At 46.5% G+C, this 26,703-nt stretch overlaps 1 protein-coding gene across 4 annotated transcripts; it reads left to right on the forward strand.

Annotated features, from left to right (window-relative positions):
• The first annotated feature begins 3,180 nt into the window (after positions 1–3,180).
• Positions 3,181–24,041, forward strand: LOC141790005 (uncharacterized). 4 transcript variants are annotated; one of them, XM_074669634.1, is made up of 13 exons: positions 3,181–3,320; positions 10,481–10,617; positions 12,143–12,328; positions 12,779–12,950; positions 13,107–13,286; positions 13,375–13,497; positions 13,598–13,746; positions 13,882–13,912; positions 14,006–14,111; positions 15,297–15,393; positions 15,538–21,234; positions 21,295–23,452; positions 23,903–24,041. In XM_074669634.1, exons 2-12 carry the CDS (start codon positions 10,483–10,485, stop codon positions 23,416–23,418), a joined length of 9,000 nt encoding a protein of 2,999 aa, XP_074525735.1. In that variant the 5' UTR covers positions 3,181–3,320; positions 10,481–10,482; the 3' UTR covers positions 23,419–23,452; positions 23,903–24,041. The 4 variants fall into 4 exon arrangements, with proteins under 4 accessions (XP_074525735.1, XP_074525731.1, XP_074525732.1 ...); XM_074669630.1 differs by having other exon boundaries at positions 15,538–23,452; XM_074669631.1 differs by having other exon boundaries at positions 13,616–13,746; positions 15,538–23,452.
• The last annotated feature ends 2,662 nt before the right edge of the window (positions 24,042–26,703 follow it).

The raw sequence follows: 26,703 nt of genomic DNA on the forward strand, positions 1-26,703 counted from the left end.
GTCACCTCCCGAATTGATTACTGCAATGCCCTCCTCACCGGTCTCCCCACCAAACTCATCAATAAACTGCAAATCATTCAGAACTCGGCTGCCCGTATCATCACTCGCACAAAATCTTCGGACCACATCACCCCTGTTCTCATTCAACTACACTGGCTCCCTGTCAAATACCGCATTCAATATAAGAACCTTCTCCTCACCTACAAAGCTCTGCATGACCTAGCCCCCTCATACCTCTGTGACCTACTCCATGAATACACTCCCTCCCGCACCCTCCGCTCAACCTCTGCTGGACTACTCACAATCCCTACTTCACACCTCACAACCGTGGGTGCCCGAGCCTTCAGCTGCTCAGCACCCAGACTCTGGAACTCGCTCCCCCCACACATACGACAGTCAGACTCCATCTACCTATTTAAATCTCAACTCAAAACTCATCTGTTTAAACTGGCCTACTCACTTTAATTGAACATTGCACCTCACTTGCTTTTATTCTGATGATTTGTTTTAATGATGTTTTACAATGTTGCTTTTATCTTTTGTTGTAAGGTGGCCTTGGGTGTCATGAAAGGCGCCCACAAATAAAATGTATTATTATTATTATTATCATTATTATTATTAGCATGATGTGCAAAATCATTCAAACTGCATGATTGCTATATGTAAACTCAACCTAATTGGTTTAGGTAGGAATCCCATCTGCAACACCTCTCCAGAGCAGGAGGTGGCAGTAATGTGCACTAGGTCCTATCCATCGGAGAGCAGAGCCAGAGGTTAACCTGGATGATGTGGGCATCACCTTGGAGGGTGCAAGTTGATGCCCTGGGGTATGTGGGGAACAATCCACTTGCTGTTGCAAGGGGTGCATCTGGACATAATTGGTACAAACTTATTAATTACCTCCACCAAGGAGTTAGTCACTTTGTCTGCAAACAACATTACTCAAAAAGTACCGGTTCACCGTCTGGATCCAGGACTTTTTTTAAAGGATTCTTTATCATTGTGAGATAGGGGCGTTTATCAAACAAAATGTAAAAATCACTGGGTACGTGGGCTGGGCCCAAGGTTATAATAGTTTTGGATTTGTCATTATAGTTTAGTTTTAGTTAGTTTTGACATTTTATTTTCCATTACAGTTTAGTTTTAATTAGTTTTAGAGCAGGCATTCTAGTTTTTATTTAGTTTTAGTTTTTGCAACAAGGTTTTTAGTTTTTTCATACCTTATTAACCAGGCGCAGGATTCAAAAAGGTCAGAGTAAATATTTTGTCATACTGTGTATTTTCAAGTCCAACATAGTGCTCACTGCTCAGTCAATGCTGATACCGAAATGTTGGCTGCTGCCTTAAACACATGAAAATAATATAAACTTATTATAAAAATATAAGCATAAATTATATCAAATAATGTTGACATAAATGCATAAAAATAATATTAATATAAATTATAAAAAACAATATAATATGAGCTTCAATAAATAAAAACTTGGACACTGTAACAATCAAACTATGACAGATGCTCTGATTCCTTGCTCCACTACGTTTCGTCGCAGCACAGCGCACAGCCAGTCAGTGCAGTAAACAAGCTCATCCCTATACACCGCTATGATGGTGCCGTACAGCGCTGACAACTGCCTAAAACTGTCTAAAATTGGTTGGGAAAACGTGTCAGATTAATTTAAATCCTAAAGGCTATTAATATTGTCAAAAACTATAACTAAGGACATTTTGTCTTTCATTTCAGTTAGTTTCAGTTAGTTTCTGAACACAAGATACAGTTTTAGTTTACTTAGCGTTTTTGTTTTCTTTTCTAGTTTTTATTAGTTTGAGTTAACTGCAATGTATTTCAAATCTTATTTTTTGTTTTTAGTTTCATTTTAGTTAACTATTACAACCTTGGCTGGGCCATATGGAGCACAGACAGCCAGTCCATACCCTCCAAGCACAGGCATACTGTGCCCCCTAAGCACCATCGCAATGCACAGCAGGGTCTCATATGCACTGCTTTCCCTCCTCATTCATGGTTTCAGTGAGCTGTCGCAATAAAAACAAGAAAAGCACACAGAGAGCGCAGATCTCTGCCAAGCATATTGTGATTGTCACCAACACTTTAGTCCTACTTAAATGTTATGCTCCCTTTCAGCAGACTGTCTGCTACAATTTGGTGTTAGTTGCAGGTTTGTACCATAATTTGTTCCCTGACAGTGTTGAAAATGATGATGACTCAGTACATATTTCATATTCCAGATCTTAGTATCCAGAATATTGCCAGGATCTGGATTGTACTTTTACATGTGTCAGAAATGACCGTGACCTTGCCTTGTATTGTCATGCAAAGCAATCCAACTATTTATCGTGGAGTTATTTTAAAGTTATCATACACGTTATTAACCGTAAATTTTGATTTTTTTTGTTACAGTGTGCATAATTTTTTATGTCGGTCAACTATTATTTTTTGTATTTGTTTATTTATTTAATGTAATCAAATATCATATATATATATATATATATATATATATATATATATATATATATATATATATATATATATATATATATATATAAATTAAGAGTTTTAATCAGATTATATATGATGATGGGATCAATCTGATTAATGCTTTAATTTGACAACCTTTATCCAACCTCAGTATTTAGGAAACTGGCTTAAAACATTTCAATGCTATTTTCATAAATTGTAATTAAGGATTTTGAGGCTGGGACAGCTGACTCCCAACAGAAAGTGATGAATAAAATAATTTTTAAAAATATAGTCACTTCAACTGTATCTTAATAATGCATGTGATTAAGTAGATCTCAGGATTACATTAGTAAGTATGCACAGGCTGAAGACTTCATTGTTCTTTAAAGTGTGGTTTCTATTGTGGGACAGCTGGTTGATCCAATCAGGTGAAGGGTTCACACTCAATGATTTCAGATTAAATCTGTTAGTGTGAGGAAATGCTATTGCTAATAGTTTGAATACTCCGGGTCTGCTGTGACTCTTTCTGCTGTGGAGCTCTAAGTCTGAGGATGTGTGTCTTTGTATTCCGTGACGGTGGAAGCATGCCGCTAGAAGTGGTTTTATTTCCAGGTGTCGGCTCTCGGAGGGATGGAGCTCCAACTGAGGCAGAGTGCTTTACGGGTTATCGCGGGTGAGATTGGATTATACTCGGTTACATAAGAGAGCTCACCAGGATTGGTGGCATGGTCTGCGCATGCGCGGAGCGTCGCACCTACCAACAATAAACTCAACGCGTGTTCACGGAATTTAAAAACATAGGAGAGTTTTTCGGAGGAGAAGAAGCGTCGTGTGCAGAGCAGAGGTGAGTTTCTGCACTTTCCTGTAGCTCAGCTCTGAGTGTGTGTTTTTAGAGAGTGTGTTCAGAGTGTGTGTCCGTGCACGCGGTCCGGTCGTTGTGTGTCTCTTTGTGCGCCTTTACTCCGGACTTGGAGGCAGAATTGAGGGCGGCCGCGGCATCTGCTGGAGTGAAAAGCAGGCAGCATTAAAAGTAGAGAGTGCAGCTCTGACTGTGAGTGTGTGATCACACACACACTCACTCCCACACACTCACAGCCAGCTCAGAGTCAGCGCTCCAACACGCAGAGGGCCGCGGGGTGCGCGCTGCAAACTTGTTTTTATCTGGAACAAAATGTTCTGAATGGAGAGGAGCTGCTGCTGCTTCACTCTCTGCTCTCTGTGGACTCAACCTGAGAGTGTGAGTGTGTGTCTGAGGGAGTGTGTGTGACGGTGCTGCAGTGTGTGTCCACAGAACGCGCTCCTGGAGCTTTTATCCGAACTTTTCTGGCACTTTGTCCAGGCTCTGGGACTCTTCTGACGCACAGAGCGCGGCTTTCAGTGAGCACTGGGGTTTCTGTCACTTCTTCTCACAGAGAGACAGGACCGGCCCACAGAGGGGAGACCCTCACCCATCAGAGACCCACGGTGGGGACTCATCTGAGACCCACGGAGGGGACTCCTCAGTGTTTGATAGAAAGTTATTTTCACTCTTTAACTCTTCATCTCGCAGCGCGGCGGCAGGAGAGCACACACCCACCCATGCCCGCGCTCTCACTCACACCCCCACCCCCAGTCATTCAAACACACCCACCCACCCAGCCCCTTTCCCACCTCCAGTGGCTGTGGAATTCTTTAGGTTAGCGCGGTTTCTCTCGGTCAGGCTGAGCTCTTTGTGTCGCTCGGTTTGTGCGCTGAACGGAGACAAAGTGCGCACTCAGCGCTGCTGTTTGCCGCTCTGCGCTCCCTGTCTCTCTGTCTCTGATGGGCTGTGTTGGAGTTTGAGCTGTGGGTTCATTGGGCTCTGGAACCATCTTCTTCAGTGTTTTGGGTTAAAAAAAGGAAACATGTTCAAAATGCCCTTTGCCTCTGACCAGAACACCGTGTTCCTGCAGCCAGAGTCCAGCTGCTGGGGCTCTCTGTCCCTCTTTCTGTCCCTTAACTAACCCTCTCTCTGTCCTCATTCTCACCTGTATAAAGATCTGTACCTGCAGAGTGTCTGCTCCTTACTCAGTCATGAAGGCTAAGTCTTTCCTCAGAGTGTGTTAAGTGTGTAGTGTGTAGTGTGTGGAGTGATGTAACCTGTGTTTGTGGTTGTAAACCCTCCTCCTCTCTAACAAACAGCTCTCCCTCTCTCTGTAAGGCGCTCAAACTCTTAGAGTAACTACCTGAGCCTGTCAGGGACAAAAAGAAGACCTCAAAGTGGGCAGACTGATCAGTTTGTTTGGAATAAACACCACATGACTGAAGCTGTGTTACTCACAAAGGGCCTGAAACTTTCAGAATGCCCCTTTAAAAGGGATCCTGTGATGTAAGAGAGCAGAGCGTCCCCCCTCCCCCCTCTCTTCCTGCACAGACGAGCTCTCTGCGGGGTCAGCGGGGTCTTCATGGAGCTCATGTGGACAGACACTGATGGATCATCTGCTCCTCAGTTCACCTGAAACATCCACCCTGAGGTGAAAACTGAGGGTCCGTCAGAGAGTGCCGGCTACGCCGCAGCTTCACACCTTTCACATGACAGAGAGAGAAAGCTCCACGGCTGACTCAGCTCCTCCTGAAGGCCAAAGATGGACGTCCCCATGCTGGGAACACTGACCCTAATAACCTCCTGCTAATCTGGACACAGAGAGGTGGAGCTGGCCACCTGGTTAACAGCTTCAGCTCAAGTCTGTCAGTCAAAGAGGCCACGCCCCTTATTCAGTTATACCTTTAACCATCAGGCCCCATTTAAACGGAAACCTTTCACCTGAAAACTCAAAAGCACAGTGAAAAAAAAAAATCTGCGTTTACATGGAAACACTGACAGACTGAATATGCTGCAGTAAGCATGCCAGGCCTGTAGTTGGTGCTATAACTGTCTCGTCCAGAAGCGTCTTTTGGGAGATCTCCACTGAAGAGCAGAAGTGGAGCAACAGATGCTCATTTTGTTAAAGACAGTCAGCAGATCCAACAGATTAAGCAGCACAAGCTCAACATAGTAGACCAAAACGATTGTAACAATGTTACGCAATGTTACACAACAACTGTTGGACCGTCCGTGTTAAGCGGAGCATGATGTCAGTGTTTCCAATGAAAACTGTTAACATGGCGACAGTGACTTCAGTGTTTCAGAAAAATTCTACTCTGGAGGCTGTTTTCAAAAGTTTGCATTTTAGGTTGGCTACAAAACGAAACACAACACTTCTTTTGCTTTTAAACCTAAAACTTTTGTTGTGTAAATGGCCCCTTAATGTGCTGCAAATAAGTGAGCTGCTGTTTCTAAAATCAGCCTCATCATAAAGAGACAAATAGAATAGAAAATACTTTATTTATCCCCGAGGGGAAATTCAGGAGTCACCGCAGCATTTAAGAAAACAACAAACACCGGAGATAGATCCCACGTTCCCAACAACGATGGATGGAAGGACAGGTCCACGTCGTCACCTCCCAGCTCACACCCGAGAACCAGCACGTCATCCTCACCTCCTCCTCCTCACCTTGAGGGAAATTATCAAGCCTTACACTAGTTAGCATTGACATGCTACAGGCTGCTAACAGCTAATTTTCACGGACAAAGAAGAGAGGGCAGCGCCTAGCAACGTACAAATGAGCGCCAAAGGGACAGACTCTAGTGGACACTCAGAGAACTGCAGTTTGTTTTAACATGGAGCTCAATAGGGACTGACTCACTGCTAGAGGAACGTGATAAACTGCAGTCTCCTCTCTCCTCCACGGCACAGGAAGTACTTTCTGAGTCACCATATTGAAGCAATAATTGTGCTCGGAGGAGAGAGGAGAGAAGAGGGAAGAGACTGATTGGAAGAGTGATGATCGAGGTAACGCCTCAGTGCCCCCACATGGGATATCACTCACTAAATGGACACTGCGGCGGCTTAGATTTCTCTACATGAAACTTCACATCAACAGTGTTTAATGAGAGAAAAGACGAGCTGAAAACAGGCACTGAGAAAGGTTCAGAATCAGGTCATAAAGCTGGAATTAAAAAAGGGTTTGAAGTGAGTTTGAAGAACACAAACACAACCGTCATCAAATCAATAAAACAGAGGATCAATACCCAGCTTATATTTGCTTGAATCAGATTCATCATCCAATGAAATAATTCATATTGTTAGATAAAATAGACAGAAAAATCATATTCATTTGCGATGGGCTATTTCTCTCATTCCTGTTGATTCCCTTTTTCTTTGTGGAGATAATTAAAGTCAGAGAGAAAAGTCTGTCAGAATGAAACACTTGTTCCATTTCCTTTGGAGTTCCTAAAGTTTTATTCATGAGGTTAGTGAAGAGGAACAGGATTTCTACTTTCACTGACATCTAATAAATGATATCTTCCCGAGACACAATAAACCATGTTATATTAAATTTCAGAGTTCACCATCAGATATGCTCTAGATAGAGCTAAATAATTCATAAATAATTTAATAATCAGGCATTTTAGCAGTTAAGTACAGACAGAGCTTTGTTACTGTTTCTATTTGATCAGAGTTATTACAGCGCACATGTGCAGACGCACAAACAGCTGTTAGAGCTGACTGACAGATTATCCAGAGGTGATCAGCTGATGCTGTCATCAATGAAACACATCGCTTCATGTGACGCTTCAGAGGAAAGGACGTCTCATTGCTCTAAAAATGAATCTCCTCCATCCTCTCTCCTCTCTTTGTTCCCGTCACCTCTCCATCATCTCTGGTGGGTGGGGCTAAGACGCAAGTGGAGGAAGGAAGGATGAAACTCTGGAGATCTGAGACACACCTTGTGTAACTTTTCTTGTGGAGCTCTGTCCTGTTGAAAATCTCACATGAATATCATTCAGTAATAACAGATCAGTTAAACCCAGTTTAAAGTTTCCACTGCAGTTGTAAATTACAGAGTGTGTTGAGGAGTGTTTATGTTTGGGAGTGTATGGTGGAGTGTCCAGCCGTGGAGAAAACACTGAGCTGTTCATCACTAACACTGATTGTGTGTGTGCAACCAGCTGCTGAAAGTAGAGCAGTGTTTGTGACACGGTGAATGGTGTGTGTGGTTTGTGGATGTATGCTCGGTATGCTCACTACTCCCCTCCCCCGAGGCAGGCCTCAGTCAGGCCCAACGTGTGCTCGTGAACACACGCACACACACACACACACACACACACACACACACACACACACACACACACACACACACACACACACACACACACACACACACACACACACACACACATTTGATGCCAGCCCTGATGATCCTCTCCTCACTCACTCACAAAAGATTCAGCACACTTTCTGCCCTGCTGCTGATGGTCACTGACAGTGTGTGACTCTGTGTGCGTGTCCCTTTGCCCTCTGGCCTGTGCTGTTTCTGTTGTTGTATGAAGTCCCTGTTTGTTACGCCGTCTCCGCTGTGGGGTGTTTGTTAAAGGATGGCAGGGTGAGGCCTCTGTGGATCTTATTGTTTACAGTGAATCTGAGACTAAGTACAGTTTTAAAAGTTTCTGAACAGGAAGCTGGGAGCTGTGGTCTGTGATGTTCACGTGAGCCCTGTTTTCACCAAGTGGTTCAGTCAGTTTGTCTCAGTATAATGCACAGTTTTTGGCATTTCCTTTGACTAAAACCAGGACGGATCCCTAAATTACTGTTCTGTAACTTCCAATTATTTTGTGACCCTCTGTTAGGGTAACCTTGCAGAGCAGATGAACCTGCCTGATTCAGTTTCTGAACTCCTGCAGGTCCAACAAATTCACTCCACTGAATTCTGACCGGCCCAATCAGGCAAGAGAGGCGGGAGCTGTGGGAGCAGACGTGACGTCAGCAGACTTTCGTACTTGTCAGAATTCCTACGATTCTTAAGTTAAATTTATAAAAACGGAAGCTGTCGTCTAACGCCTTTTTCACAGCTCTTTCTCGTGGTTCAGTAGTTGTTCATCTATTGTTTCATCAATTGTTTCTTAGAAGCATCGGCTCACATAAGCTACGTCACGGATTGGTCCGTGGTGAGTGTGTTAATCAGAACAGTCGTCGAATCACCAGCTGTGGATTTTTTTTAAAGTCCTGCCTCTGAAAATAAATCGGAAGAGCTGCTACCCAGATGGACTTGTGAAATATTTCTGTGGCGGATATATGAAACTGTTCATCTGGCATGTCAGGTTACTGTTAGGGTGCCAGACATACTAATCCAGCCCCATAAGGTGGAGCTAGAAAAACTGCAGTCAGTTGATTGGTGGAAAAAATCACCACTTCCCATGTGACAGCGGTAATAAAGAACAACACACAACCCTGCCATGTTTAAATCTCCTGTCCACTTCCTGTTTGTTTGGAAAATGACGTCACGAACAGTGACGCGCTGTCCAAACAAAACTGTCTCGCGTTTGTCTTCTTCACTTTTCTTCAGGGAGGGTACACTGTGTTGCTTTGCTATGGCGCCATGCTACAATGTAGCTGGTGGGGTCACAACATCCAGTTCACACTTCTACCAAGAAGGGCACAGTTGACTGTGGAAACGCAAACAGGATCAGGATTTACTGATCCAACCCGTACCAAACTGTTCTGATCTAAACCGGACCACTTGGTTGAAATAGGACTATAGTGTGTAACAGTGTGGGCCCCTTCTCGTCCCCCAGAGGGCGTTTCTGAACATGTGTGACATTACTAGAGTATCATGGAAAGAACTGAGATCTTTAAACTGATCATGACCCAGGAAGAGAGATTCATTAAAGTGATACCAGGAAGGCCTAACCCTCCAACTGCACCAAGAGCTGCACGTGAAAACTTCAGAGCTCTGTTTGAAATAAGCAGGTCTGTGAAGACTGACAGTTCAGATCCAGGTCTTCACACAGCCCTGAAACCTGTTCTCTGTCTAACAGGGGGTTAAATATGAGCTGTGGCGGCTCTGCTCTGGTATTGATGAGGATGTCCCTGCAGGCTGTTTTCCTGTTTACCAGCATGCATGTGTAGACACAGACGTTCCCTCTGGGTTAGTCTCTGAGAAAACCGGTCCTGCTGGAATCAATCTCCATGCTTTATTGGATGCCTATCAGAAGAAAGTGTGTGAAATGTGTTGTTGAGCTGTGGACTGATGTTGTGGAGTTATCTGAGGTTAGAAGTTTCTTCAGGCTGGATCCCCACGGTCTCCCCCTGCTGGACACCAACAGAACTTTTCTTGTAATAATCAACAGGCCTTACTGCGCTCGCACTCCACCCGTGCAGAGATCGCACACTGCGCCTACATACGCCACAGGACTGAAGGGTGTTATCGTCAGGACGTGACAGTGTGTCGTGCATCAATCATAGGAGATATAAGGTGTGAAGGACTCAGTCTGACCCTGAATGTTAGCCCTGTGATGGGCCACCAGGTCCAATTCATGCTGGAATCCAGCCTAGCTTGGATGGCCAGTGTGACCGCTCCCGTAGTTTTATAATAGAAGTCGGAGTTCATCTGAACACTAAGCGATGGATTGACATGTTGGCCACAGCAGCTCCAGGTGTTCCTCAGTGGTCCCTGTTGATCCACACTTTGGTCCAGCTCCTGTCTCTGGCAGTCTAAACTCCATTCATGGAACAGTTCATTGGTCTCACAGGAGATGGCAGGGATTAGCTGGGATTGGTCGTGACAGAGGGATTAAATCAGGCGAGAAGGTCAAGTTTACCTGCACAGGAACTAAACTGAGAACCTTTTCCTCAGGGAACTAGAGCACTGCTTGTTACACTGGGGGAGACCAGAGACAGAGGTGGGCTTGTAGAAGCAGCCTGAAGTCTACCAGAGGTGGACTCTGGTTCAAAGTTCATGAAAGATAAAGAGGAGCAAGTTTCTGTGTGGAACGTCTTATTATTCTGAGGTTCAACCAGCAAGTTGAGATCAAATGTCGAACAGAGGATAGTGTCTGTCGCTGTCTCTGCCTACATTTCTCTTTGTTTACTTGTTTTTTTTGGTTCTTTATTTTAGTTTGAAGGTTTCTTTATTTATTTGTGTTTAATTTGCTTGTTTGTGCAGGGATGGAGTTCCCAGTGGATCTGCTGGCTGATGTCAGCCATGCAGAGCTGGAACGGTCGGCCCAGAAATACGTGAACCACCTCCTATACAGCAACCCTGATTCACCTGAACGCCTCACACTGTCTGACTCTACACAGGTAACACACACACACACACACACACACACACACACACACACACACACACACACACACAATGTACAAGAAAAGACAATTAAGGCAATAAAACAAACTACAAGACTCAGAAGACAGATTATACCAGTGTAAAACAAGTGGTACACCACTTATAGAACTTGTTCAAAAATTGGAATATTCCAGTAGGAAGTGGTATATTCCATTTAGCCAGGGGTGGTAAACCAGATACCAATTTTTGATCTTGCTGTCACTCAGGATTTACTAACTTTCACTAACTTGTGCTAATCTGGAAAGCTTTAGAGGGTCATTGTCAACATGATTAAACCTGTAATACCTCCTCTCCTCCACCCTCTGGAGTTTGTGTGTGGGAAGGGTCTTGGTTCAGAGGGTGTAGTTCTCAGTGTGTCTCATCCTATACACAAGCATCTTCAAAGGCTTATGACGGAGTTTTATTTGTAGACATTAGCTCGGCTTTGGACACTGTCAGACCTCACCTGTTTGCTGGGAAGCTCCTCAGTTTAAAGGTTAACCCTGTCATTATCAAACGGTTTTACTCTCTCTTGACTGACAGGTCACAACAAGTCAGTGAAATGGTACACTCTCTACATTTAGACAAAGGTACCCCAAGGGGCAGTGAGCTCTCCTCTCTTATTCACACGTTTTACAAAGGACCCCTCACAGGTTACACAGCCTACTGATCGACTCCTCACAGGTTACACAGGTTACTGATCGACTCCTGACAGGTTACACAGGTTACTGATCGACTCCTCACAGGTTACACAGCCTACTGATCGACTCCTCACTGGTTACACAGCCTACTGATCAACCCATCACAGGTTACACAGGTTACTGATCGACTCCTCACAGGTCACACAGCCTACTGATCGACTCCTCACTGGTTACACAGCCTACTGATCGACTCCTCACTGGTTACACAGCCTACTGATCGACTCCTCACAGGTTACACAGCCTACTGATCGACTCCTCACTGGTTACACAGGTTACTGATCGACTCCTCACTGGTTACACAGCCTACTGATCGACTCCTCACAGGTTACACAGCCCACAGATCGACCCATCACAGGTCACACAGCCTACTGATTGACTCCTCACAGGTTACACAGGTTACTGGTCGACTCCTCACTGGTTACACAGCCTACTGATCGACTCCTCACAGGTTACAGAGCTTATTAAGTCCTCACAAGATACTGATCGACTCTTTCAGTTAATGATACATCTTTTTGTTCTACAGTTGAATCTTGGACTCTGATGTTGCCACTGATCATGTTAGAGAAATTTGTGGAGTTACTCTTTCACTCACTCATCTGACAACGTATCAAAGGGGGTAAAGCTCTTGCATTGGATGCCCCAAGTGTGTTTTATTTTTGTGTCTTTAAATGAGAAGGATCTGTTGAAGCCCCTCTGATCCTTTCCCTGTCTCCCTGTCTGTCTGTTTGTTTCTGTGTCTTTCTGTGTGTCTGTATGTCTGTCTGTCTGTCTGTCTGGTAATCGGTCTGTCTGCCTCTAGGTTTCCATAGACATTTCCAGTGTGGGTTTTGTTCCTCTGTATGGATCCAGTGACAAAGAGAAGGTCCTGGCCCTCTTCCCTCGCTCTGATCTGATGAACGCAGTGGCCCTGTTTCTCCTGGACCGATGGTGGACAGTGGATGACCTCCTGAAAACAGCTGACACTGCTCGAGCGGGAGCTTCAGAGGTCAGAGCAGGTTTTTGATGGATCTGAATGTGTTTATCCTCATTGGAAGAACAACATCCTGCTCTGAGCAGACCTCTCACCATGATCTGAGCCTGTCAGTGACAAAACAAGATATACCTGAAGTCCCAGATGTTGCAGACAGTTAACCTGCTGCAGGAAGGTCAGATCTAGTTAACATATTTCTTGAAGTTTGGTTTTTGTTCTGTTTTTAGATATTCACAAACAGGTTCCCTCTCTTTAACAAAGACAAAACCAAGACCCAGTTGTTTACACTCACAGTGAGGAGAGGCCTCAAAGAGGGATGTCTGTGGTGTCTGTAGTCTGTCACAGACAGCACTATAGGGAGTCTATCTCTGATAACATCCTGATTCAGTCAAACAGAAGCTTTATTGGGACGGACCTTCAGTCACCTCAACATCATCTCAGAGCCCCTCCCTCTGTGTGTCTCAGGTGGTGACCTTAGGAGAGAGGATCGTTTTGTACGTCCTGAATCGAGTGGTCTACAGAGCCAAAGAGATGGGCTCAGAGGAGCTCCCCTTCCTCTGTCACGGAGAGACAGACCACGCCAAGATCCTCTGGAACAATGGGGAGGCTGTGGGCTTCTACTCCGTCAAACCAGCCGGTAAGTGACGCAGTCTCTCTGAGAGACGACTCCAAAACATGTCCCTGACTCATCTGCACTCATTTCAGACTTAAAAATGTGATGTTGTCCACAGCAGACCTGTTTGAGTCCACATGAGACAGGTTTTTAGAGTCCTCCTGATTGTGTCTCTTGCAGGCAGCCTGTGTAACTCCTTCAGCACCAGAAGCTATCTGCTCCCCGTAATGGACTCCATATTTGTCCGAAAGGATCAGCGTGGGAAAGGGTTTGGGCTGCAGATGCTGGAGGACTTTGTGTTCAGTTTCAAAGAGGACTGTCTGGGGTTGAGGTACCCCCTCACCAAATCCATGTACAAAGGTAAACAGGGACCCCCTGCAGCCTCCACACCTCACTGGTCTATGTGAATCTTCTTCCTGACAGTCAAACTCAACCTCTCTGTCCTCAGTTTGTAAGAAGTACCTTGATCTGTACCCGGGGGATGCAGACCTGCTGTGGGAGGTAGAGAGCATAGGAGGTCCCTCACAGAGGACCAAGATAGCCACCAAGATCCAGACCATGGACCTGAGTGGTAAAAAAGAGCAGAGGCTCCTATGTAGATCACCTGGGACCTTTTAAGAGTCTCAGAACTTGGAGTTGAAGCAGGATAAAATGATGATGATGATGAGAAGTCTTTATCTGTGTCTCAGCAGTGTCAAAGAACCTGTCCTTCACTGAGGAGTCTGTGATCACTGAGGTGACGCAGACCGACGTGGTGATGGAGGCCATAACCTCAGGGATGAAGGAAGCTGAGTCAATGGAGTGCACAGTTGAAATAGTGGTACACTATACACTATTATTACACTGTTGTTACATTATTATTACACTGTTATGACATAGTATAATCCTGATGCCTTTTTTCTGAGAGGCTTTTGCTGAAAGCTTTAACAGAAAGATGTTGTCTTTGAACTTTCAGGAGGAAGTGACCGTACTGAAAGCAAACAAAGGTGAGCGTCTCATTCTTTCACATTCAGGCTGTACCAACTGGACACTGTGTGCCATTGTATAATTAACCCTGTAATCTCTAATCCTGGTCCCAGTTATAGATGAAGACATCCCTGTTGTAGTCCGGGGTCGAAACAGTGGATCCAGATCAATAAAGATGACAGAACGGATCAAAGACAAGAGGTCTGAGAGAGTGATCAGGTCAGTATGAGCCGGGCTCCTTCACTCCAGAGACACCTGAGATCAGCTCTGTGTTCAAATGTCAGATTTCATACGTGTGACCTGCAAAGGTCAAAACAGGCCCCATCAGGACAAAAAAACCCTGTTTCCACCAAGTGGTCTGGTGTGGATCAGTAAAACTTGATCCATTTAGCGTTTCCACAGCCAATTGTGCCCTTCTCAGTAGGCAGCATGTACGCTGGATGCAGATAGCTGTGCCAGCTATGTCAATAACGTGATGGCATAGCAGCGACACAGTGTACCTCGCTAATAAATCCAACGAAGAAGAAAAATGTGACGCAAACAAAGAGTAAACAAAGAAGCAATGATGGAAGACATTTAGCAATTCGTCCTCTTTGTGATTGGCATGTGGCTCTTTGTTACAAAGAACAACCAAGTGACAATGTTTTCCACCAATCAATGGACTGCAGTGTTTCTAGTTCCACCTTCAAGGGTTAGATCAATATTTCTGGCACCCCTATGGAAGGGTCCCAAAAAGTAGGATGGTATGGAATCTGTAATTTAGGGATCAGTCCCAGGATTAGTCAATGGAAACACCACAAAATATGTGCCGTACTGAAACGAACTGGACTGAACCACTTGATGGAAACGGAGCTTTTGAAGGAGAAGACAGAAATACATAAAAACCAGGCTGAAGTCTGAAACATGTGAAGAGAAAGAAAAGGTCCCGCAGAGGGAAGAACATGCCACAAAAAGTGAAAAGAACACAGAAAACACACAGTGCAATGTCCAAAACCCAAAACCCCAAGAACACATTCAAAGGAAAATCACCACCAAGCAGTCGTCACATGTAGGGGGCCCCATAGTGGTCCAGACCTCAGGCCTGTGGGGTGTCACTGAGCACAGAGGTATTATCTAGACTGTACAGGATACATCACATTCCTCCTTAAGTGCTGTCGAAAGATGATGGCCCCTCATGATAAAAATATCACACACTCCACCTTAGAGGAACATCCTTCAAGTCCAGTTCCACCTAAAACCTGATGCAGCTTCCTGCTTTGAAAGGACAGCTGTATTAGCCAGAAGGCCTGGGGTTTGAAGGGTTAAATGTCATCACATGGTTCAGTATTTTGTTATGATAATGATCATTGTTATATACACTCTGAAAAACAAGAATTTAATCTAGTTCTTCTTCGCACCCTCCAGGATCGAAGATATCGAGGCAGAAACGCAGAGAGAGGAGCATTTTTCTGTGCAACAGGAGACAGAAGAGCAGGCTGTTTCTGAGCTGGTGCAGACCGAGGTGTGTGTGTGTGTGTGTGTGTGTGTGTGTGTGTGTGTGTGTGTGTGTGTGTGTGTGTGTGTGTGTGTGTGTGTGTGGGTGTGTGTGTGTGTCTAACCTGGGAGTAGAGCAATGTTTTAACACACTCTGTCCCTCTCCCGTCAGGATGAGGTCAGTGTGACTCCTGAAGAGGAGGAAGGAGAGGATGCAGTCTGTACGGCCTCTCAAGAGGAAGAGAAAGAAGCTGAGGAGGAGGAGGAGGAGGGGGAGGTACCTGTGATGACAAAGGAGCAGGCCACACAGGACCTGGACACAGTTTCATCAGCTCCTGGGACTGAGGAGTCTCAAGCAGAGGCTGAAGGTCTAGAGGATCTGAACTCCTCCAAAGACTCTCAGGTGGTAGTGGAGAATGTGGCGTCAGAAATTGAGGAAGCAGAAAAGGAGTGTGAGGACACTGCTGTGGTCATCACCTCTGAAGAGGTTACAGAAGAGGTTAGAGAAGAGCATGAGGAGGAAGAGACTCAAACTGAGGAAACTGAAGAAAAGTCAGAGGACCAAGAAACCCAGCAGGTCCCCACAGAGAATGGGGACGCAGTAAAAACCAGAAGAGCACCTGTGAAGGCTGTAGAGACAGTGAAGAATGAAACCCCCAGGAGGAGATCTCAGAGGCACAGAAAACCAAAGGAGGAAAGTCCAGTCCTGGAGGGACTTAGGGTTCTGAGAGGAAGGACTGTTCAGAGCACCCCGACTCCCAAATCCACACGCCACAGCCAGAGAGTCCACAGAGAACTAAAAACCAGGGTCCAGGAAAGCTCTGAGGAGTCAGCTGTGACTGATGGAGAAGAACCAGACCAGACCTCCTCCTTAAATCAGGATGCTGTAGGAGACAAACAGCATGAAGACCAGATCCTGACAGACCAAGAGGGGGATGGGCTGGAAGACACTGCAGAGAAACCTGACCTGGGGACAGGAGACGCCACCGAAAAAGAGGATGTGAGGGAGGAACGGGACGAGGAAGAAGAGGAGGACAAATCTGAAGAGAGTCCAAAGGAAGAGGAGGCAGCAGAAGACGTTACATCTCCCTCTGAGGATAAGGAGGTGGCCCAGGGAGGGGCAGAGGACGTCTCTGTTGAGGAAACAGAGGAAGGGGAGGAGCCTACCCCTGAAACAGCTGTTCCTGATGAGGCTCTGGATCAGGTCGCTGCACCTGCCACTGAAGAGCATCAGGAGAAGGACTCAGGCTCTGACACCTCCCTGCCCCAGGAGGTCCATGCCGACCTGATGGACGCCAGAGCAACCTGCGAGGATCTGGGTGAAAAAGAGGGAGAAGAAACCCCAGCTGATGGAGGCGCTGATGGAGGTGCTGTTGAGGAAAAGGAAGGGGTGGAGCTAAAAGCAGCAGCAGCAGAGGTAACGTCACCAGAGGAGGAAGGAGGCAACAAGGAAGCCGTTGACGAAGAATCGGTTGATGCATCTGCAGGGTCAGAGGTCGTCCAAGAGGAGGAGCCTCAAGAAGACGACTCTGAGGCGGAGAAGAAGGAATCTGACACCCTGGAGGAAGAAACAGGTGGAGCACAGGAGGCCCCGGCTGTGGTGACCAGAGTTCTGAGAAGTGGAAGAAAGACCATTCAAGCAAGCAGCCAACCTGAGAGTGAAGGAACCCAAGAGGAGACGCAGGAGCAGCAGGAGGCGAAACCCAGTGAGGCCATTACGGAGGAGGAGACAGATGAAGCAGAAAAAGGGAGCATGGAGGTGGAGGGAGAGGTGGAGGCCTCAGATGGAGATACAGTCACAGAGGGGGCTGCTGTGGAGGACAAAACGTCTGTTGATGAAGAGAGGGACATTCCTGCTGCAGAGGGAGCAGATGCCTCAGCCGGAGCAGAGGAGGTCCTGAACCTGGACCAAGAGGAAGAACCAGTGATTGAAACCAGAGCTCTGAGAAGTGGAACAAAGACGGTACCAGAGGCAAAACACCCAGATGAAGAGGAACCAGCCATGACCACGAGAACACTGAGACATGGGAGGAAATCCACCACTGCAACACCAAAGGCCAAACCCAGAAAAACTCCAAGAAAGCCTTCCAGACAGGTCCAAGAGGAAGAGGAGAAGGAGGAGGTGGCAGCACAAGAGGCAGCTGAGGAGGTAGGTGAGGAAAAGACAGAAGAGAAGGAAGCGGGAGAAGAGCCTGAAGAAGTAGCTGCTTCAGAGACTGAGGGACGTGTGGAGGGAGAAGGAGACGGAGAGAAACCCCAGGCTGTGGCACAGGAAGAAGGTGACGTGGTGGACCAGAAAACCCCAGCAGGACCCGAGACATCCCAAGACGCCCAAGTGGAGGCCCCTGAAGAAGGAGAAGAGACGAGAGCAGAAGAGACAGAGGCTCCTGAAGAAGGAGAGGAGACAAGGGAAAAAGAGACAGAGGCTCCTGAAGAAGGAGAGGAGACAAGGGAAAAAGAGACAGAGGCTCCTGAAGAAGGAGAGAAGACAAGGGAAAAAGAGACAGAGGCTCCTGAAGAAGGAGAGGAGAGAAGGGAAAAAGAGACAGAGGCTCCTGAAGAAGGAGAGGAGACAAGAGAAGAAACTACAGGAGAAGGGCCTGAACCTGCTGAAACAGCTGAGCAGGAGGACATGGGAGGGGAGGAAGAGGGGGTAGAGGAGACAGCAGAGGATGCAGTCACCACACAAGAAGTCCCTGAAGAGACAGCTAAAGAAGGTAAGACCCGAACTGTCTCTGAAGAGGAGGAGGAGGCTGCTGTCATAAAAACCAGGAGAGGAAGAAAGTCAGCAGTCAGAGCTTCACCCAGACACAAATCAGCTGCCAGGAAGAAAAACCATGAAGAGGAGAAACAGGACACTGAGGAAGAACCAGAACTTCAGGTCAGAGTTCTCAGGGGGGGCAGGAAGTCTTACCATGTACAGAAGGGTCCACCAAGAAAAACCCCAAAGCAGCGTCAGAAAGAGGAGGAGCAGGAGGAGGAGGAGAAGGGAGCAGAGGAGGCAGCTACAGACAAGGGACTCTCTGGAAAAGATGAAACACAACAGGCAGAACCAGAAACACACACAGAGGAAGAGGGTCCAGTTGCAGAGGACTCGGTCACAAAAGCCCTATACCAGGACGAGACCGAGATTACTGAGGCAGCTGGACAAGGTCCTGTGGAGGGACAGACCTTAGGGGAAGAAGTCCACTCTCAGGAAAAGGTGGAGGAGCTAGCCCCTGCAGCACCAGCAGAAGAAAAAAGTGAGAAGGCAGATACCACAGCTGGGACCACAGAACAAGACACAGAGACCGATACACCTGAAACTACACCTGCTGCAGTTTCACTCACCCCACCTCCAGAGAAGGAGCAACAGAGCGATGTCACAGTACCCCAGCTCCCTGGGCTCCAGAGTGTGAGAGTGGTTTTGGTGGACCTAAAGAAAACCCACCGTGGAGTTCTGGGTGGAACTGTGGCTGTGGAAGAGGAGGGAGCTTCAGCTGCAGGAGGAGAGGAGCAGGGGACTGACCACCAAGAAGAAGAAGCCAGGACACCAGAGAACACCCAAGGACCCCTTGTGGAAGAGGAGCAGACTGAGCCAGAGGCCATGGAAGTGGGACAGGAGGACAAGGTCCAAAGACCCCCTGCAGAAGAGAAGCAGACAGAGCTAGAGGCCTTGGAAGGGGGACAGGATGACAAGGTCCAAGGACCCCCTGGGGAAGAGGAACACACTGAGCCAGAGGCTGTGGAAGGGGGACAGGAGAAAGAGGTACAAGGACCCCCTGGGGAAGAGGAACAGACTGAGCCACAGGCCGTGGAAGAGGGACAGGATGAGAATCAGGAGAATGCAGAGGAAGCAGGAACAGAAGGGGAGAAGACAGCTGAAGAAGAAGATGCCCAAAGTGAAGAAGAGGAGGAAAAAACCATAGTGACCAGAACACAGAGAGGACAACAGGCAGCAGTCAGGACCACTCCAAGACGCAAACACACAAGAAGGCAAGAGAAAAAAGATGTAGAAGAGGATGAAGAGGAGCCTGAAGTTCAGGTCCGAGTTCTAAGGGGGGGCAGAAAGTCTGTCTCTGTCACACAACAAAAGACACCAAAAAGAAGACCTAAGCAGACTGAGGAAGAGGAGGGTGGAGAGGAGTCTAAGGCAGAGGTGGAAAAAGCAAAGGGAGACAAACAAGCTGAAGATGAGAGACCTGATGATGAAGGTGCAAGTCAACAAGTAGAGCCAGAACCAGACCTAGACAGACCAGAGGATGCTGTCCCACAAACAGAGACTTCAGAGGAGGGACCAGCTGATGGAGCTGAAGCCAGTGCTCCAGAAGTGCTCCCAGAGGAAGAACTAGTCTCCAAGGCTGAGGCTGGGACAGAAAACCAGGCCCAAGAAGAAGAAGAAGGTCCAGTTATCCACACAAGGGTCCTGAGGGGTGGAGCAAAGACTCCGCTCTCCTCAACTGGAGTCACAGCCCCAGTGGACCATGGACCAGCTGGGGAGACCAGAGTTTTAAGAAAGGGAAGAAGGTCTGCCCCTGCTTCACCTAGACCAAAACCCAAAAAGGCCAGAACACAGGCAGAAGAGGAGGACACCCAGGCCCAAGAGGAGGAAATCCAGGCTGAAAAAGAGGACATTGAGGCCCAAAAAGAGGACACCCAGGCCAAAGAAGACATCCAGGCTGAAGAACAGGGAATTCAGGCCCAAGAGGAGGACATCCAGGCCGAAGAAGGCGATGCACAGGATGTCACGGTAGCACAGGGAGAGGCTGCGGAAACAGAGGACAGTAAGGAGGAGGAGAACAAAGAAGAAACTGCAGCTGAACCAGAGGCAGAGAGTGAAAAAGTAGAAGAGATTTTAACTCCAGAGACTGGGGTCAGTACAGAGGACCAGATACCTGAAGAGGAGCCACCAACTGTTGAAACGAGAGTTCTCAGAAGTGGACAAAAGACTGTGAGGACTTCACCGAGGAAAACCACCCAAGGACAAGACCATGAGCCAGAGGAAGAGGCCACTGAAGAGGTTAGTACACAGGAAGAAGAGCCAGCTACAGAAACCAGAGCCAAGAGAAAGGGAAGACAGTCCACTGTAACAGCTACACGCAAATCCAAACGAGCCAAAACCCAGAACGAGACAGAGGAAGAGAAGGAAGAGGAACCCTCTGTGGAGGAAACAAAATGTGATGAGGAAGGAAACATCAGGGATGAGGAAACAGAGGAAAAAGATTCCCACCAAGAAGAAAATGCCACAAAGCCAGATGATGAGAGTGGGGAAGTAGAAGCTGCAGCAGAAGCAGAGGAAAGAAAGGAGGAGGAGAACAAAGAGGAACCTGCAGCTGTAGAGAAAGATCAAATCCAAGACCCAGAGGCTGAGACTGAAAAAGTAGAAGCTGCTGAAGAAGAAGAGATGTTAACTCCAGAGACTGAGGTCAGTACAGAGGATCCAAAGGCTGCAGAGGAGGAACAGATATCTGAAGAAGAGCCGCCAACTGTTGAAACAAGAGTTCTCAGAAGTGGACAAAAGACTGTGAGGACTTCACCAAGGAAAACCACCAAAGGACAAGACCATGAACCAGAGGAAGAGGCCGCTGAAGATGTTGGCACACAAGAAGAAGAGCCAGCTACAGAAACCAGAGCCAAGAGAAAGGGAAGACAGTCTGCTGTAACAGCTACACGCAAATCCAAACGAGCCAAAACCCAGAACGAGACAGAGGAAGAGAAGGAGGAGGAACCCTCTGCAGCTGAAAAAATAAATGCAGAGGAAGTAAAAGAAACAGATGACCATCAAGAAGAAGAAGAAGATGCTCCAAAGCCAGAAGAAAAGGGTGAGGACTTGGCAGCTGCAGAAACAAAGGACAGTAAGGACAAAGAGGACAAAGGGGAAACTGCAGCTGCTGAGGAACAGGAAAACAGAGTTTCAGAGGCTGAGGAACAGGAAAACAGAGTTTCAGAGGCTGAGGAACAGGAAAACAGAGTTTCAGAGGCTGAGGAACAGGAAAACAGAAAACCAGAGGCTAAGGAACAGCAAAACAGAGAACCAGAGGCTGAGAGTGAAAAAGTAGAAGCTGCTGAGGAAGAAGCGATGTTGACTCCAGAGACTGGAGTCAGTACAGAGGAGAAACCGGCTGAAGAGGAGGAACAGATATCTGAAGAAGAGCCGCCAACTGTTGAAACAAGAGTTCTCAGAAGTGGACAAAAGACTGTGAGGACTTCACCAAGGAAAACCACCAAAGGACAAGACCATGAACCAGAGGAAGAGGCCGCTGAAGAGGTTAGCACACAAGAAGAAGAGCCAGCTACAGAAACCAGAGCCAAGAGAAAGGGAAGACAGTCTGCTGTAACAGCCACACGCAAATCCAAACGAGCCAAAACCCAGAACGAGACAGAGGAAGAGAAGGAGGAGGAACCCTCTGTGGAGGAAACAAAATGTGATAAGGAAGGAAACATCAGGGATGAGGAAACAGAAGAAAATGATTTCCACCAAGAAGAAAATGCCCCAAAGCCAGACGATGAGAGTGGGGAAGTAGAAGCTGCAGCAGAAGCAGAGGAAAGAAAGGAGGAGGAGAACAAAGAGGAAGCTGCAGCAGAGGAGTCCCAGAAGGAGCAAGAGACCCCTGCAGAGGAACCCCCTGCCATCCAAGACCAAGGACAGGAGGAAACAAGTCCTGAAGACACACCCAGTGTTGAACCAGCTCTCGATGAAGAAGAGCAGCAGCCTGCAGTTACAACTAGAGTCACAAGAAGTGGTGGGAAAGAAGAAGGGGTCTCCCCACGAGGCAAAAAAGCAAAAATCCAACAGACCAAAGCCAACAACCAGGAACAGCAGGATGGGCAGCAACAGCAGGGGCAGGATGATACTGAGGAACCTGAAACTAGAGTCTTGAGGAAGGGGAGACGGTCTGCTCCTGCTCCTCCAAGACGCAAATCAAAAAGAGTTCACACAAAGGGTCAGCCAGAGGAAGAAGAGGAAACTGCTCCAGCTGAGGAGGAAGAGGATCAGGAGGACAAGATGGATACTGAGGAAGAACCAGTGGAGAGAGTGGTTGAAGGAGAATCTGCTGCAGGAGGTGAAGAGCGAGCGTTACCTGAAGACCAAGACCACAGCGCAGCAGCAGAACAGGAAACTGGCACAGACACAGCTGAGATTTCAGCAGCTGCAGCTGAGGAAGCCGACTCACAGCAGGAAGAGGAAAGCAAGGCCATAGAAGAACCTGCAGAGGCAGACTCTGACAGTGCCCCTGTAGGCCAAGAGGCACCCATTGAATCCAAAGAGGATAGTGAAGAAGCTCCAGCTTTAACAACAAGAGCAACAAGACGGTCCAGGAGACAGAAAGTTCAGGAAGTGATGGACACAGAGCAGCAAGAAGAGGCAAACCAGGACGGAGACAAAGAGCAAAACACACAGGATCTGCCTGAGGAAACAACCTCTCCAGAGCAAGATGGAGAGTCTGCATGTGAGGAAGCAGCTGGTCTAACAGAGGACACAAAGGTAGACCATCCAGAAGAAGCCCAAGAGGAGCATCTGTCAGAGGGGGACCAAGATCTAACAGGGGACCCTTCAGTCGTGAAGGGCAGAAGTCTCCGGACAAGAGGAGAGACTGAGAAGAAGACAGGGAACAAATCTCCAAAACGAAGATCCAGACGAAACAGGGCAAAAGTGGATTACAGAGAAGAAGACGAGCCTTCATCCCAGGCAACCACTGACACAGAGGAAGAGGAGGAAGTGAAAACAGAGGAAGACAAAGACCAGACAGCTGTGTCCTCTGAGGATGAACCATCAGGGAAAGAGAATAAAAGCAGTGGAGAAGAAGACCAGGAATACCATTTGGTGTTAGATGAAGATGATCAGGATGAATCGGAGGATGAGGAGCCTGTGGTGATTGGAAACAGGCGTTTGAGAGGGAGGGTAGTTCCTTCAGTCATCATCACTCCAAGACGCCATAGTGGGAGGGGCAAAAGAGACGAGTCAGAGTCTGAAGAACAGAGTCCGCAGCCAGCTCAGAGGAGGAGCATCCGTAAGAGGAAGAGTGAGGAGACGACACCGGCTCGACGATCCAAGCGTCACAGCAGAGTCTAAGCACCACCATCACAGCCCGCTCACACAGCGCTCGGTAAGTCAGTCACAGAAACCTGATGGATTTCAAAAGAAAGATACTTACAGACAGGATTGAGCTCTTTATGTCAGTCTGGACCGACTGCGGCCACTCAACTGTAGCTGGAATTAGTAAGAAAAATCCACTCCTTGTTCACTGTGTCAACAGAATGTTAAATGTTTCTGACCCAAGCTGTTTTTGAACCAGGCTGTAAATACGTTTTTAATGCTGTGAGGCCTGTTTTGTTTGTCTCGGTGTGTAAGTGGTTTCTGGTCTTTCCGCAGCCAGCCTCATGACGATTCTCCATGAACAGCAACTTTTAGCACTACAAGCATAGGCTTCATTTTACTAAACCCAATGTTGGTTTAAATCCCAGAGCAACAAAAAAAAACAGAACAACAGTCTGACTTTCATCAAAAATACACAGGCCTATTGATCATATGTTCTTGTCTTCCCTGTTTTCATCAGGCTCATCTTATTTCACCGGATCTGACTGGACACAGAGCCTTCAACTGTCCAGACAATAAGAAAATACAACCAGGCAATATGATCAGACAACCAAACAACCCAAGCAGACAATACAACCAGGCATCCCAGCTGGACAACCAAACCAGACAACCCAACCAGACAACCCAACTGGACAACCAAACCAGACAACCCAACCAGACAACCCAACTGGACAACCAACCCAACAGGACAACCAAACAAGACAACCCAACCAGACAACCCAACCAGACAACCCAAGCAGACAATACAACCAGGCATCCCAGCTGGACAACCAAACTAGACAACCCAACCAGACAACCCAACTGGACAACCAAACCAAACAACCCAACCAGACAACCCAACTGGACAACCAACCCAACAGGACAACCAAACAAGACAACCAAACAAGACAACCCAACCAGACAACCCAACCAGACAACCCAACTGGACAACCAAACCAGACAACCCAACCAGACAACCCAACTGGACAACCAAACCAGACAACCCAACCAGACAACCCAACTGGACAACCCAACCAGACAACCAAACCAGAAAACCCAACTGGAAAACCAAACAAGACAACCCAACCAGACAACCCAACTGGACAACCAAACCAGACAACCCAACCAGACAACCCAACTGGACAACCAAACCAGACAACCCAACCAGACAACCCAACTGGACAACCCAACCAGACAACCAAACCAGACAACCCAACTGGACAACCAAACCAGACAACCCAACTGGACAACCAAACCAGACAACCCAACTGGACAGCACAGACAGAAAAAACAACTGGACAACACAACTAGACAATACAGTCATATAACACACCAGACAATACAAACGCACAGTTCATCCTGGACAGCACTCCTGTACAACACAATCAAACATCACAACAAGACAAGCCAGCCACCCAATACAATCAGACAATACAACCAGAAAATACAACCGAACAACACAACCGCAAAAACAGTTGGACAATACAACCAGTCAGATGAATCAGATCATTTCATTTCTTTGAAAGCCATACTTAGAATTTTAATGACGGTTTGTTAAAGTGGTGAATGATATTTTTGTAATGTAAATATAATCTTACATCTCTTCCTCAATGTGAATGTTTAGTTTGCATTTTGTAATGTAGGAGCTGGATAAATCATCTCCAGCTCTATGAAAGGATGATTTTCAGTGTAGTGTGTGTACTCGGTCTTATTTTCATCCGTATATTGTTAAGTCACCAATGTTAGGTTGATTTCAGCACCACTTACCAGGTCTTATGAAGCTGTCTGATTTTAGATTAATGTCTTACAAATGCGTGAGTTTAATAGCAGATCTCTTTGCCAGTGTCTTAAGGTCGTACACCACGTTTATTTTCTTGACTGGTGTGTGTAGACTAACCTTTTCTGTAAAGATATTTTTCCAGGAACTTTTTCACCATTTTCTGTGGTAAATAAAGATTTTAAACACAAAATGTTACCTGTTTTTTGTTGGGTTTTTTTTGTTCCTCCGCTGTAAACGATTATACGTTTCAAAGGTTTCTGAGAACACAAACACATAATACCATATGAAACTAGAAAAGCAATTTCTGAAGAAATTGCGCTGTGAATGCAGAATGCTGAAGCAGCTTGCGCTGAACTGCTAATGTAACGAAAGCTGAACCTGAATGACCGAAGATATGTCTGAAAATGGTTGAAAAAGTCTTGAAAAGCTTGCGCTCAACTGCTAATGCAGAATGTGGAACATTAATGACTGAAGGTTTGTCTGAAAGTGGCTGAATGAAGTCTTAAAATGCTTGCGCTGAACTGCTAAAGCAAAATTCTGAACAAGAATGGCTAAAGTTATGTCTGAAATCATTTGAATTAAGTCTTGAAAAGCTTGTGCTCAACTGCAAAAGCAGAATGCTAAACATGAATGACTGAATTTATGTCTGAAAATGGTTGAAATAATTCATGAAAAGCTGGCACTCAACTGCTTATGCAGAATGCTAAATTAACCTGCCATGAACTCTTGGATGAAAGGAAATTAATGGATGAATCAGTTAAATGGATGAATAAATTTAAAGTTGAAATGGCTGCATCTTTTCAAAATTTGAAGCAATGAATTAAATTTTAAAGAACAGTTATGGAAATAATGACCTGACTGAGGTAAAATGCAAGTCTCATCTCTGAAACGCTGTTAAAATGAAATTCTGTGTGTCCTGTGTGTAAGTTTTTAATCATGTAAGCCTGTCAGCTGAGGCTCATCTGAAGCCAGATGTTGCCATGGTGATCATTGTTTACCAACTGCCATCAGAGAGCTGGTGGAGTCTGTTGATTCCCAACACATTTCCACTGAAATCAGTGTGTCAAACTGCCTGCAACTGTGACTAAACCAAAGGGCCGATAAGAAAAATGATCACACCGTAGGAATCCTGAGACCCTGAGGAAGCTGTCTGTGTAAATTTCATGTCTAAAGATGCAGAAATAGGCCCATGACAGTGATAGATAGATGAGGGAAATTTGACTGATCTCTGAGAAAACCCCTCAGGAATTAACATTGGAGTACATGGGTGCCGGAGCTGACTTTGCCCGACAGTTGGCCATTTTGTGAAAAAGTGCTCCATCCTTTTGCTTTAAAAACCACTTTGTCAGAGGCAGGACAAGACTACTTACATGCTGAGGGCTTATTTGTGTTGATAGCTCAAAAAATGTGGCCAAGAGAGCAGTTTACCCAGAAGTTTCCCAGGTCTTGTTTCCCCCTCTCCCTGCTCTGTCGTTTGAATCTCCCACTCTGAGCTGAAACAT

This window comes from Halichoeres trimaculatus, unplaced genomic scaffold, assembly GCF_033239565.1.
Source record: "Halichoeres trimaculatus isolate MK-OKI-2021-1 unplaced genomic scaffold, fHalTri1.1 fHalTri1_scaffold_5, whole genome shotgun sequence".
Taxonomy (NCBI): Eukaryota; Metazoa; Chordata; class Actinopteri; order Labriformes; family Labridae; genus Halichoeres; species Halichoeres trimaculatus.